At 44.2% G+C, this 13,683-nt stretch overlaps 1 protein-coding gene across 1 annotated transcript in view; it reads left to right on the forward strand.

Moving 5' to 3' along the window:
- The first annotated feature begins 847 nt into the window (after positions 1 to 847).
- The window catches only part of dntt (deoxynucleotidyltransferase, terminal), an 85,939-nt gene continuing 73,103 nt past the window's right edge, over positions 848 to 13,683 (forward strand). Inside the window, exons 1-3 of the mRNA XM_037122760.1 lie at positions 848 to 1,041; positions 6,635 to 6,809; positions 9,471 to 9,581. Coding sequence (XP_036978655.1) covers positions 848 to 1,041; positions 6,635 to 6,809; positions 9,471 to 9,581 — 480 coding nt within the window. The remainder of the gene's footprint in view (positions 1,042 to 6,634; positions 6,810 to 9,470; positions 9,582 to 13,683) is intronic.

A 13,683-nucleotide genomic window follows, 5' to 3' on the forward strand; every position in this document is an offset into this window, starting at 1 on the left:
AATCCGTTCAGCATACGCACTTCTTCTTCTTCTCTCCCCGGATAAATGTTCACAGCTCGCTTATATAGTACCTGTGTGTGTGTGTGTGTGTGTGTGTGTGTGCAAAGGCCGTGGTGGACGAGCTTGTGGGATCTCGGGGGAAATGGCCACAAAGGCTCTCATTTTAGGCAGTAAGCTAATTAAAGCGGTAGAGCAGATGGCGCAGACTCGGTCCGGACATAATGAGACGGTGAGTGGCGAGACGAACCGGACATGGCAGGACAGCTGCGCAGGGTTTTTCGCGAGGTGACCGGCGTTGAGCCATCTCCCAGGAGTGAGAGGTGTGCTCCAGCCAGGAGGAGAAGGAACCACAACCACATGAAAACTTTCGAGCCAGCTTTTTAAGAAGCAGGTGCGTTGGGCCGTGTTTACTTCCTCCAGGCCTGTGTTTTTTTTTGTTTTTTTTTTGCAGAACAACTTTCACTGGAAGCGAGAAACGCCGTGCCAATGCAGTGTCTTTAATCTTTTTCTTCTCCTATACTCAATCGTTCGATCTTGGCAGTTGGCTCTTGGTAAACACCAAATCCGTCACCAAACACCTGTTGCCAGAGCCTCTTCCTGTCTGCCAACTCTAACCAACCCTGCTCCAACCGACGCCCCCTCTCACCATCCGGCAAATAAAAAAACAAAACAAAACAAAAGCATAAAAACATCCACATCTGTGAAAATAAACAACTGTGGCATTAAAGTGGGCGTTTTTTGTTTTTTTTTTTTTTTTTTCCTGGATGGAAGTTGAGCGGCGCACAGCAACACAAACAGCTCAGATTCCTAGAGGTGCAGAGAGACTTTTCGGACGGACTCAGAAGAGATGTTCCACGCTCCCGTTGTGCCGCGTGCGAGGAAAAGGTCGAGACCAGCGGACGCCGGTGTTTCCGGGCGCGAGGGGGTGAAGTTTGAGGATGTCAGACTGTACCTGGTGGAGAGGAAAATGGGCCGCAGCAGGAGAAGCTTTCTGACCCAGCTGGCCAGGTCAAAGGGCTTTATTGTGGAGGATGTCCTCAGGTTGGAAAGAAAAACGTTTGCCATTTTGCTTTTTCACTGACTCAACGAGTCTCTGTGCTTAAAAGGCTTTTCAGAAAGAATGTGGAGCATAGAGGGGTGTGAGACTCTGCTCTGGGTTTGCTGTTTTTTGCTTTGACCTCGTGGTTGGCCTCTGAAGGCCTACATTGTAAGACTGGTGAAATTGAAGGTCACAGTACTAATTAGAGGCCTGTTTGAGCACGGCTGTCCTGTCTAGAAACCAGGCCGATAAATACAAAATGAAGAATTAATTGCAGGCTTAAAGGGGCACTGTGGAGGTTAGGAGAGGAAATTAAAACTTGTAATTTTAATATTTACAATATTAATGAGGTAATAAAACAAACTCAGAAATACCATTTTTTTCCATAAGCGAACAAAGAAGCTGTTCTCAGAGGAAAATAAAACACTGTTTTAAACTAGGAAAACTAAACTAGGAAAGCGGCAGGGTCCGCCACATATAAACAAAGTAAAACAGTATGAAATTGTGTTGTCCTTTAAAAGTGCTCTATGTAGTTTTGGGGAATAATCTTTAACAGGAAGAGAAACATCTCCATTCACAGATTTTTTACGGCCTATACAAACTAAAAAACCCCAAACTTTTCTTTGTTTTAATGACTTCATAAACAGAATAAATAAACTGACCTTAAAGGACGACATGATTTCCCTTTAAGGTCAGTTTGTTTATTCAGTCCCGAAAATGTAAAGAGAATTTTTTTGCCTGTGTAGAATTTTGAATTCTACGACCCAGAGGCTATTTGACCTTTCCTCTGAAAAACAAAAGGAAACAAAAAACTCCCCCCAAAAAACAAAACATTATGCCTTTTTAAGGCGTTATGGTCCAATTTCCTAATTAGAGCGCCTCTATTGTCTCATGAATACTTATCAAGATAGGGTTAGGGCATCCTCCCTGTCTCTGCAACACCTTAGAGGATTTTCCCAGGGCAACTCGCAGATCCTTTGTAAATACATTTAGGAAAGGGAAAGGAATCGGCTTACCCAGCTACCTCTTGTTGCTAATGAGAGAAGTAAAAACACTTAGAGAAAGGTAACAGAGCAAACACAAACTTTTTTTAATGAGTTTTCCGAATTTTTTTTTTTTGGTTAAATCGCACTCAAGGAGAGACGTTTTTGGAGCTTCCTTGCCACGGCGACTCATCTTTTGTGCGCTGATTATATGAGTAGCGTGCCTTCTTCATTTTTCTCTGCCTCTAATTAAAAGTATCCTTTAAACCCCAAGCTGTGAACACAGCAGAAGCCCGCCGCTTGACACCGCTTCAGAGTCAGCTTCCTTTGAGGCTCATGATACTGTCGACGCAACCTCCCATTTTTAAACGTTTTTTTTTTGGGGGGGGCGGGGGGGGGGCTGAGCTCAAACTCAGACTTGGTGCTCCTCTTGTGAGAAGGTGTATGTGAGTGTGTTAGTTCTGCCAGGGGTCCTCACAGGTATGGCGTAACCAACATGTGTGTGTGTGTGTCAGTGTTCAAATGTGCGTCTGAGTGTGCGCGCCAGCCGTGCGCCAGCTTGGCCATGGCAGCATTCCCAGAAACACAGCTTGAGCGCTCCTACGGTTACACTTGGCTTGATACAATTGTTTGAAACCAACGACAGGAAGTGGAGCGTGCCCGCCTCAAACTGACATTAATTCTGCAAGCCGACAAAACTGATATCAGCTGCAGTTTGATAGCAACACCTCCCGTATCAAGTCCTCCACAAGTTACAGGCACGCTGCCTTGAGCATATGTTCAGACAAACTGTGTGGATTCCTCTGTGAAAGGAGGAAATGTGCTCACACACACACACACACACACACACACACACACACACACACTGATAAACACAGCACACACACACAACTGTGTGGATTCCTCTGTGAAAGGAGAAAATGTGCTCACACACACACACACACACACACACACACACACTGATAAACACAGCACACACACACACACTGATAAACACAGCACACACACACACACACATACACACACACACCAGTCTTGTCCTAATTTCAAGTCTGAGGCTCGTGAACGTGGATCCAGATATCGACGTGTTTGTCCCGGCTGATTGATGAGCTGCAATAAATGCTCTTTCACGAATGACCGAGGCGAAGCGAAGCTGAGGGAACGTCAGACGTTCCCTCAGGATCCGGAGGTGTCTCCTTAGTTTCACCCAGTGTTGGCAAAAGAAGGACAGTTAGTTCTCATCATTTAGGGGACGCCTTAGGGACCATCAATAAATTGCAGTTTTATTATGATGAACTAAGTTTGATAATAATAATAATTTTGCACCTTAATAAAATGACAGTTAGATGGCTAGCATGTATAGCCATGAAATCCTCAAAATAACGATATGAAATGCTGAACTTTTTGGTAAGTTAGGCTAGCTAAGACAACAATAGAGTGCTGCAGGGGTGATGTATGTTTGCAGACCCAGAAGTTAGGGTCGCCCTGGTTCCCTCGACAAAAATGATTTTTATATCCTATTTGGATTTTGGATTCTTGCAGAAAACAAGCTCTGTGCCAAACACAGGTTTATGATACTTTAACGTTTTGTGAGGAACACCACTTTGATCATATATCTGAAGTGTAAATGAAAGCGCCAAAAGTACAAAGCTAACGTTAGGCTATCATCAAATTACATGTGGGCGTCAGCGTCTTCAGCGTTACCACTGAGCTTTTTACAATGCTACACTATACATACTTTACAATGAGTTGATCAATTTAGAAGTCATTAAGTTGGTCTTAGAAGAGTGTGCAATGTATGTGGATGAGTCTCTGTGATCAGCATGATGTTTTTTAATGACACTGAAACCTTCACTTTTCTTATTTAGCCTGTTGAATCAGCAGCCACCTTTTAAGTGGTGTAAACTTTTTAAATCAAAACATGTTATATTAATTGATGTATTTTATGTTGTAGTATAAAACCAGAAAATCCCATTATCTCATGTTCACCACAGTCTTGACATTTAACCGAAAACCCATCACAAAAACTCATTAACTTTTGAGGACGCTAACTTATCGCTGGGTTTAAGGACTCATTCTAGTAAGCTGGAGATGTTAATGTTTCATAATCCATTCCTTAAAACATCTGCCTTTGCATCTTTAGTTTCGGAATTGCTAAAAACAAGAGATTATCACAGCTCCATGCAACATGCAGAGAAATCCAAATCTTGACTGGCGTATCTCGCCAAATTAAGCTGTGACTGGACAAACCTCGTTTGGCGAGTGGCCACCTCCTCATGTTGTTTATCTGTGACGTGACATCTTGGTTAATTAGGCATGGTAGCAGCTCCTCTTGAGTGGGGTTTAATACTATTATAATGGAATCTAATTTAGATTTATTATGATTAATTCACTACTTACAATAATCATGCATATCTCAGTGTGGATGCTGCAAAAAGGAAAACAGATGAAACCTTGCAATGGTGTAACGATCTGATGTGGACATACTGTATCTTTGATCACGCTGGCTTCACTGGGATGAGTAAGAGGGTAGCTGCTGTCATGATCAGGGGCAGAGAGGCGGCTCGAGAGAGTTCTCCATATCAAAGCTCATTGACTTTAGCCTGTCCTTGTGTCTGGGCTCAGTCCCACTGATTCTGCGGAGTCAAATCTGTTGCCGGGCTCGTATTCGCGCTCATTTGCATGTCGATCTGCTGTTTTACATTCTGCGCGGCTACGCTTGAGATAAGGATCCAAATTCAGGGGATGGATTAGATCAAGGTAAACAGGGCAGAGTGTTTTTTTTCTCTATGATCTTCAAACTCCAATGTAGCAACTCAACCCCCTGCGATTTTAGAGGGAAATCAACCTGAGAGCCAAATCTCTATTACAGCGGTTAGACAACTGTTCATGGCCGGTGAGTTTAAGCTTTTTGGAGATAATAGCTGTGTCCCTGAGATACCTCACATGCTTCTCTTTGTACAAGTCTGCGGGCTCGGAAGGATCCCTCTTTTTTTCAGTGTGGACCATTGGTGGCCAGACTGGTATACCGAGCAGATAGAGGATTAGTTTCGCCAGTGATTTGGCCAATTAGGCCTCAGCCTGAGCTCTGCTGGGACGTGTCTTAAGGAGTCTTTCCACTGATTTACACATGCCAGGAGAGAGGAAGAGGAGGAGCATGCTGAGGGTAATTATGCATGGCTGAACGCCCTGATTGGGTATGGTAGTTAGACTCCGTGACAGGAAGCAGAGGGGAGTAGGCCGTGATAAAAAGTCTGGTGAGAAAGTCTCGGTGGAGCTCTAGGAGGCACCGGTTGAATGAGTTCGGTTATCAAATAGTGGAGGGAGGCACCGAGGGGTCTGAGCTGATTGTTGTTCACCCAGTGTTGATCCCCAAACAGCACGAACAAGACCACGACTCTGAGATCTGAGCTGCATTTCAAAAGCTGCACTTGAGCCTCCTGCACTCTCTGAGGGCTGCTGAGACCGAGACGGGAAAGTTATTTCTGTGAAGTCAAGCAGTGAAGAAACTCTTTCAATCAAACAAGTCAAGATGTCTTGGAATCCTACTAACCCATAAACACGAGGCTGACCTGACTGTTTGAATATGAAAGTGGTCGCACATCTATTGTTTTGAATTATCACCTGATTCTGCAGCTCTACAGTGCTTTTTAGGGTCTTTCAGCTTGTGGTCTTAGATTCGAAACCCCCATGTTCGCTGTTTTAATCTTTTTAAACTGCAGGTGTTTTTTGCGACAAGCTGATTCTGTGCTAGCTGCTGAGCACCAATTAGAGGGCAGACAAAGCAAGTGAATAGCTGGTAAACACAAAGAAGCATTTAGCCGCTACAGATCCAGAAATTCTCCTCAAAAGGTGCTGGAGACCAAAGCAGAGCTTAAAGAGAATATTCGACATGGTCAGAAAAACCTGACTCAAAATTAGAGTGTTTATTAAAATCAAAATAATTAAATTAGTATTTTTTTTTTTAAATCAGAGTAATCTGGTGGATTTGAAGAGAGACTACAGGTGGCTATAACAACTTTAGCTTGCCATTGGCAAACCCCTCATATCAGTCTGTCTTTGCAGGGGGCAATCAGGCTTACTCATCCCAAATCACCTCTGCCACATTATCTTTATAGTTTAGTTATATGCTATCAAAAACAGACCCCAATGCAAGACAGCAGGGTGGGCAGGACGATGTAACAAGATGAAAGCTTTACTAACCTAAAGCTGAATCCACAAAAGTCAAAGTCAGGCAGAAAAAAACTGACAAAAACAGGTCGGGCTAATGCACACAGAAATACAAACTATATGAAGTTCAAACCAGGATGAAACGTTGGGATCCAAGGCAGGAATGCAGAAAACACATGGAGCAAACACAGTGACAGAGACAAACAACAAATGAAACACAAGCGTACATAGAAAAAATGTGGGGAAAAAAGACAAAGACAGGAAGTGGAAAATCACAAGACACATGTGAGGATGTACCCTATAATACCCTCAGTCAACTCAACAATCAACAGGTGCACCTTTGTCATCAGCTCTGATGTGACACTCATTTCAAACAACATGATTTGTTAATACATACATTTGTGCGACTGGTGCTGACAGCGGCTCTCTCCGTCCTCTGCAGCGATGACATCACTCATGTGGTTTCAGAGGACAACCAGGCTTCGTCCCTGTGGAAGTGGCTGAGGGAGTGCGCCTTAAAGAATCTGCCCAACATGCACGTGTTGGACATCAGCTGGTTCACCGACAGCATGAGGGAGGGGAGACCTGTTGCTGTGGAGACCAGACACCACATTCAGGTATGTCAGTCTCACAAGCCAGACATTTTTTTTTTTTTTACTGTAGGTAGATATAGGATATATAGGGTAAGCACTAGATGGCACTACGAACCAAACGGGAGGCTTTACATTGAGTTTGGTGTCACAAATAAAAATGACATGCACGTGCAGCATTTGAGGGAACACAATGATTTAATACTCCTTCGTGCAGGAAATGCATATCCTCTCCCTCTGAATCTATAATGCCACCCCTCCCCTTCCCCCGACAGGGAACTCTTACAGAGAGGACACATCTAACTTCCCCTCAGCTTCTGCTCATATTCCCACACGTCACCTCGCTGATAGCAACAGAAACATCCCCCCATATTGTGTGGGAGTGTCGAATGAACCCATCAGCTGGACGTCGGCGCTAAGAGCAGCCCACAAACTGGAGCGCACACATGGCAACACACGTATTTTCCCCTATGAGGGCTTGGCAGCATATGGATCCAAAATAAAGAAACGTGCTGTCTCCTGTTCCTCCCACAGTGGAGTGGAACAAAACGCTCGCGAAGTCACGTTTCCGCCAGGCTCCGTCTCAGTTTCCCCTCCAAACAACCTGTGACGGCGTTTTAGCGGTCACGCTGACATTCGCCTCGTTGGTGCCTACATGTGAATTATGCCCCCCTCTCCCTCCACAAAAACATACAAAAAAAAAAGCTTTTGTCTCATTCTGGCATTGATTTCGCGTGGCCACGTGAGTGTGGCACATCAGCTTCTTGTCGGCTGCATCATTAAGTGACAGGGCTAATGATGCCGCGCTGACATTTATTGACCCGTCTCCCCAGGTAACCACGAGCCCACTTCTCTTCTTGTTTGGCGACGCAGTCCCTCTCTGAGGCGAACGAGGTAACGCGCGGTGGCATTTTATGCGTTCGTCGCTTCCAGTAGATTGTTTTTATGAGTCATAAATCCATTTAAGGAGCTACCATGTAGGGATATTATATTTCCCAAACAGGCTACTTCTTGGGCACATTTGCCTGCGGCTCTTTCTTGATAGTCTGGAAATGCAATGTGTTTTACTATCATAAATATTCTACTGCGGGCCAGGGAGGAATTTTAAGCACTAAACCCATTGAAATGTAATATTTGTATTTATAATATGACATTGCTTGCTGGCTTGCAGAGTGGCTGTTTAGCCTATTTAAGTGGAGAGGTGGTGAGATGTGAGAGTACGCTGCTTGAAAGGGAAGGAAAGAAATGGAGATGATTGCCAGAGATCCAGTTCCTGGCTCATGAACATGTGTCTGCCTTTGCTCTTCTGAGGAAGAACAGGTGGGCCGGGTGACGGAGGTGGAATGTTTGTGGCTTAGCGTGTAGGTGCGTGGGTTGCCAGGGCCAGGCAGAGTCCTTTAAGAGGCGGCACCTGCCTGACCTTTGTCCCGCTCAGCGGCCCGAGAGGATTTCACTAGCCCACCTGAGTGCACTTCTCTGCCTGCATGACAGGCATCAACACTGAGGCGGGAACAGGCCTGGAGTGGGCGAGGTCCTGCTTCCTGTGGCTTTTTCATCTCAGCAGATGGTACGTGGAGGAATAAAGCTGCACACATTAGCTTAGTTACATCTAAGCCCATACAGTAAAGGTGGAGAGGACACTGGAGAGAAGGCCAGGAGGGGATACGCTGCCTGTGAGATCAGTCTGAGAGCTTTAACTTCTCACGGAGTTATAGGCCTGTATAATAACCGAGCCCAGATGGGGAAAACCAACCTCTGCATGCTGATGCACAGACGCCCGTCTCCACGGACCCACAATCCCATATTGGATTAAACAAACCGCAGCTGAGGTGGAAAAGTGATGGAGAACCCCCCTGTTGTATTTCGAGGGAGAGCAGTTAGGGGAGTTTTCTACGACAGTTTTACTTTTGATTGGCAGAAAAATTGTGCCGTGAAATATATTCAAAGTTATTCAATTTTTTTTTTTTTTTGCCCTGAGAACAGGAAAAGGCTCCTGGCAGAGAATAAATGATGAACATTTTTTGAATCCCTTACTGATTGATTCGGCCCAGCAGTGTGAGAGGTACCAGCTCTTTTTCATTATCTTTTTGAGACACCCCTGTTCCGTCTGCAGCATCCGCCCCAGTCAACACCGCACGCTGGCAATCTCACCCATCTTCCTCTCCCTCTCTGTGTCAGTCTCCCACCCAATCCATTGGTAATTTTATGGACACAATGTTCCCTTTTGTGATGTCTAATTGTCGGCAAGAATATTAATATTACATTGGTAATCCTTTTGACACATATATTACAAATGGGGTACCGTTTCTTCATAGAATGAAAAGGCAATTTACAGGAGGCAAATTGGATGATGGCAAGCAGATTTGTAATGCCACGGGTTAGGTAGCGTAATGGATTTGGATGCCACCAGACTGTGAGATGAGTGTCATTAGCCTGTTGCCCTGGAGACACACAGTCATAAAAATAAGTTCTCCGAGGCAAATGGCTACATTTTTATGTAATTCAATTTGAACTCCCGGCCCTGTGCTTGTCAGGGATAGCCTTACACACATTTACACATTGAGCTGGTCAACAGTTTGCAAGAGCTCAGAAATGAAGATGATATTATGACTGTGTGTGTGTGTGTGTGTGTGTATATGTGTATGTGTTTGTGTGTTGTCACTTGTCCCTGGTTATTTCTGTGCACAGGAGACGGTGCCCACATCGCCAGAAGGTTCTACACCCACTGCCCGGGACGTCGTTTCTCAATACGCCTGCCAGAGACGGACGACCACAGAAAATAATAACAAGATTTTCACAGTAAGACACAGTTACTTAACATCACCCTGGACACTGAGGCTGCCGCTCTGACTGATTTTTGCAGTGTAGAAAGCCGCCTAATCTGTTCCACTCTAATTGGACGGCTGGCTTGCTTCACTCACCAGTGCGCTGACACAACTCCACCCCCCCCAAAATACATTAACCTGCAAATGAGCAGCATCTGCAGCTGCTGCACGCTGGAGGTGCAACAGCTGACATGCCCGCGATCCCTGGCACGGGGGGGGGCTGGCACGGACACGCCCTGAGGCGCCGCGCGCTATGCCAAGATGGGCGACGGACGTGACACTCCTCACAAGCGATGATGGATCTGTACCTCCGCCATCTGGTGGGAAGTGTGGGTGGGAGGGCTGAGGAAGGGACTAGCAGGTTCCCACACAGAAGGGGGAAGTGGTTCATTGGCTGATTGGCTCAGATGTTGATGAAATTGAAGGAAAGGGGAAATGATGCATTGAGATAATGGCGGTGAAGCTGCAGGTGCAGAGTGAGAGAGCACTCAGGAAAGAGAACAAGGTAGTGTCTACATGCAGTCTATATATAACCAAACAAACTATAATCCACTGGTCAAGTAAGGGTATGAATAGTCCTAAACTACAATAATTAAACATTTTTGATAATTGATTAATTATTAAGAGCACTAATGAGGCAATTATCTCAAACTGTATTTTCAGCTTCAGAAATTGCATCCGTTCTCTCTTTTTTCCTCTTCTTGGATATTGACCCCCCCCTGCCCCCGGCTGGCATGAAGTCATAACAACAGCTGTGTTCAGACTTCAGGCAAATCAGATTTGTTCCTCAAATCAGATCTTTAATGCATTTATCTGTCCGCGCCGTTGTTTGCAAGTGATCGGATCAGATCAGTGATCAGTTTTCTGCTCAGACATCACCAGACAGCCAATCTGGACGGTTCGTTCTGGTAAAGACACAGGCATCAATCACGACACACACTTTCCAACACGGAAGCATGAGAAACAATCATGCTATTGTGGAGCGCACGATGCATTTCAGCCTGATGGTGCACAGACTGTTGATCTCTGTGTTGTCGTCCATACTGCTCTGCTAGTAGCAGCATGGATTCTTTTTCTTGACTGACCACTTGTGATCGCATCTCACTTCCCTGCTGTGTACGCAGATAAACACGTACGTCTCTGAGATGAGAGGGCCCGATGCTTTTTCCTTAAAGAGAGAATATTTGGCGAGTTTACTAGAAGGCCCAAATAATTAAGAATTTGTCATAGAAAGCATTCTACAAAGTTTCTCCTAACTCAACAACTCATAAAATTGAGTGATTTTATAAGGGAGTCTTTGTCCTGCTGCATCTCCCAGCTGTCGGTGACTGTAGTTGCGGTGGCTGCTTTGACCAGGTAGTGTGTTGGTGTTCAAGTTATCCTGTCCACTGTAGTGCAGGACATTCTCAAATTGTAAATGAATGATAATGATCATTACATAGACGTTATCCTGGCCATTTAAATGAATACAAATACATGAATGTTGCGCACCATTTACAGTGACGTCATTTTATAGACGGACTGCTCAGTACCCGAAACTGTGAATGTCTTCCTGCGTTCCTCTTTTCAAACCAGATATGAGCGGCCAGAGTTTACAGACTGAGATGCATCTGTCTGAATGAACTGACAAAGATGGATAGGTCAATCAAAACAGATACGAAGAAACACAAAGACAGGAGATCGAAAGTAAAACGTGACACATAAAAAAATGAATAATGACACAGACTTCCCTAAGTCAATATGGATTCAGCCAAATAGAGGATTTTAAAGCTGGCAGTCTGATCATATCTTTGCCTTTTCCTCAGAGAAACAACAACACAGGACAAAGTGTGAGTTTATTCATTAATTTAGTCTCTAATGGAGACGTGACAGCAGACGGAAACGGTGCCAGGCTGCCAGCCTGACTGGATCACCAGTCAGCCTTCATTTTCTCTGGAGATTCTGTGCCCAGTGGCAGATACACTGACACAGTTAGAGTGACGTTTAATGGACTGTTCGCTGGAAGAAAAACAGTCAATATGAAGACACTGCTTTGTGCTCTCAGAAATAATGTAAATTATGATGGACATTATAACAATTAATGCAGAAAACAACTAATCATAAAATAACTAGATCATCATCTAATGAAAATAGTAATTGTGTGTGAGTTTAATCACGCTGTTGCGACCCAATGAAACCATCTCCGAGTATATGCAGAGACACATCCATACTGATACACCTGCTCTCATTTTGTTTTTCGTGCTCCCTCTCAGAGGCTCCGTCTCGATGCCATATTTGGCACAGAATATGAAATCAGAGTTCTGAGATATGCACACCGTGAAGTGACTGGCAAACCTATGTGTGTTTGTGTGGGAGTGTGGGGACCGGCTGATGAGTTTGTGTAAGACCTATTAAGCACAGCTTACCGAGGGCCTGTGAGGCATCTGTTTCATAATGACTTTTTACCTCCCAGTGACAGCAAATGTACATAATAGATGCTCACACGTGTACCCAAACCCACCCACATGTGCTTGCATGTGTGCTGTCCACGCGGGCGCACGCGTAGAGATGAGTGCACCCACGCACGCCTCACCTGGGGAGGACGGCTGCTCAATTTCTCATCCCCCCATTTCTTTCCACAGCATTAACTCCATAATTAGCAATCCCACTCAATTTCCCTATCCCCATGATTAACTCATTATCCCCACATAAAGCCACATCAAAGAAGACTTTCTGATTAGAGAAAGGTTGTTGTCGACGTGAGCTTGAGCCACAGGTAAAAAAAAAAAACCCTCCGCAGAGGCAGATACAATGAAATTACCTGAAATGAATTTACAAAAAAAGGAACTGCCCTGTCCTTTGACTTCAAATCAGTCCTCTTTTTAGAAATGTGCAACAAACCACTCGACCCAGGATGTGATCTACATATACAATACAGTGCAATGCAGCTAATGAGGGCAAGCTATTGATCCACAATGGTAAAGCTATCCTTGATCTCTTGCCGTTTGCTTGATTGCAAGGCGCAGTAATGATGTACTGCTGGTGAATACATGTCTAATGAAAAGCCTTTGAGGAAACTGAGATACATTAAAAATGTGTTTATAACTGTGATGTCTGCCTTTATCCTGCAGCTATTATTGTGGGTATGTGCTGCTAATTATATCTCCTTCATTTCACTGCTAAATGTGAACAAAGTGGTTTTACTTTTGAATGAAAACTGTGAAGCAAATGCGCTGCTTCTCAGTTATAGATATGTAGATATGTAGTAAGATTTAAACATGTTATTTCTAACACTCACTACACACCACACACACTATCAATTTTCCCCATTCTACTGCATTCATGTTACCACACTGCTGTTGCTCGAATCATCTTCCCCCTCAAGTGGTTGCCAGTTTGTTCACTAGCTAACATTGCTACTTGGCAAACATAAATGTGGCTCATACTACATTATGTTAATGTCGCTAATGCTAGATAACGTGAACGTTGCTAATGCTTACTGCAGTAGAGTACACTGGGAACATACTCAGGTAGAATTCACAATTTTGACATTTTCTCCACAAACTGGCCTCAACCAATACTCTTGATGCTGTTGAAACTCAGATGCCACATGAAATGTATGCTAACATTGCTAATGCTAGATAACATGAACCTTGTATATGCTAAGTTGCTAATGCTTGCTGGTTAATATTTGGGCTATACAGTATACTGGGAAAATACTTTGGGTTGAAAGCAGTCTTTTTATGTTTTTTTCCCTCGAACTACCGAGGTGCACCGATACCATGAGACACTTATGCTTATGCTGCTAATGCTACCTAGCTAACGTTCCGGTAGTGCAGTATGCTGGCCACATACTGTAGGTAGAAATCAGCTATTTCTATGTTTTTTTCCACAAACTGGCAACAAATGAGACTCCTGATGCTGACGAAACACAGATACCACGTGATGCCAATGCAGTTAAACTATTGGTTCACAAACCTTGGTAGAAGCTGGAACCAACTCTCAGAATTCTTACACCAGTACAACATTTTTAAATTATTGATTTACAATCATAGTAACCTTAAGTGAAAGGGATCCATCCTCCAAGTTCTCTGGAT

This window comes from Acanthopagrus latus, chromosome 15, assembly GCF_904848185.1.
Source record: "Acanthopagrus latus isolate v.2019 chromosome 15, fAcaLat1.1, whole genome shotgun sequence".
Taxonomy (NCBI): domain Eukaryota; kingdom Metazoa; phylum Chordata; class Actinopteri; order Spariformes; family Sparidae; genus Acanthopagrus; species Acanthopagrus latus.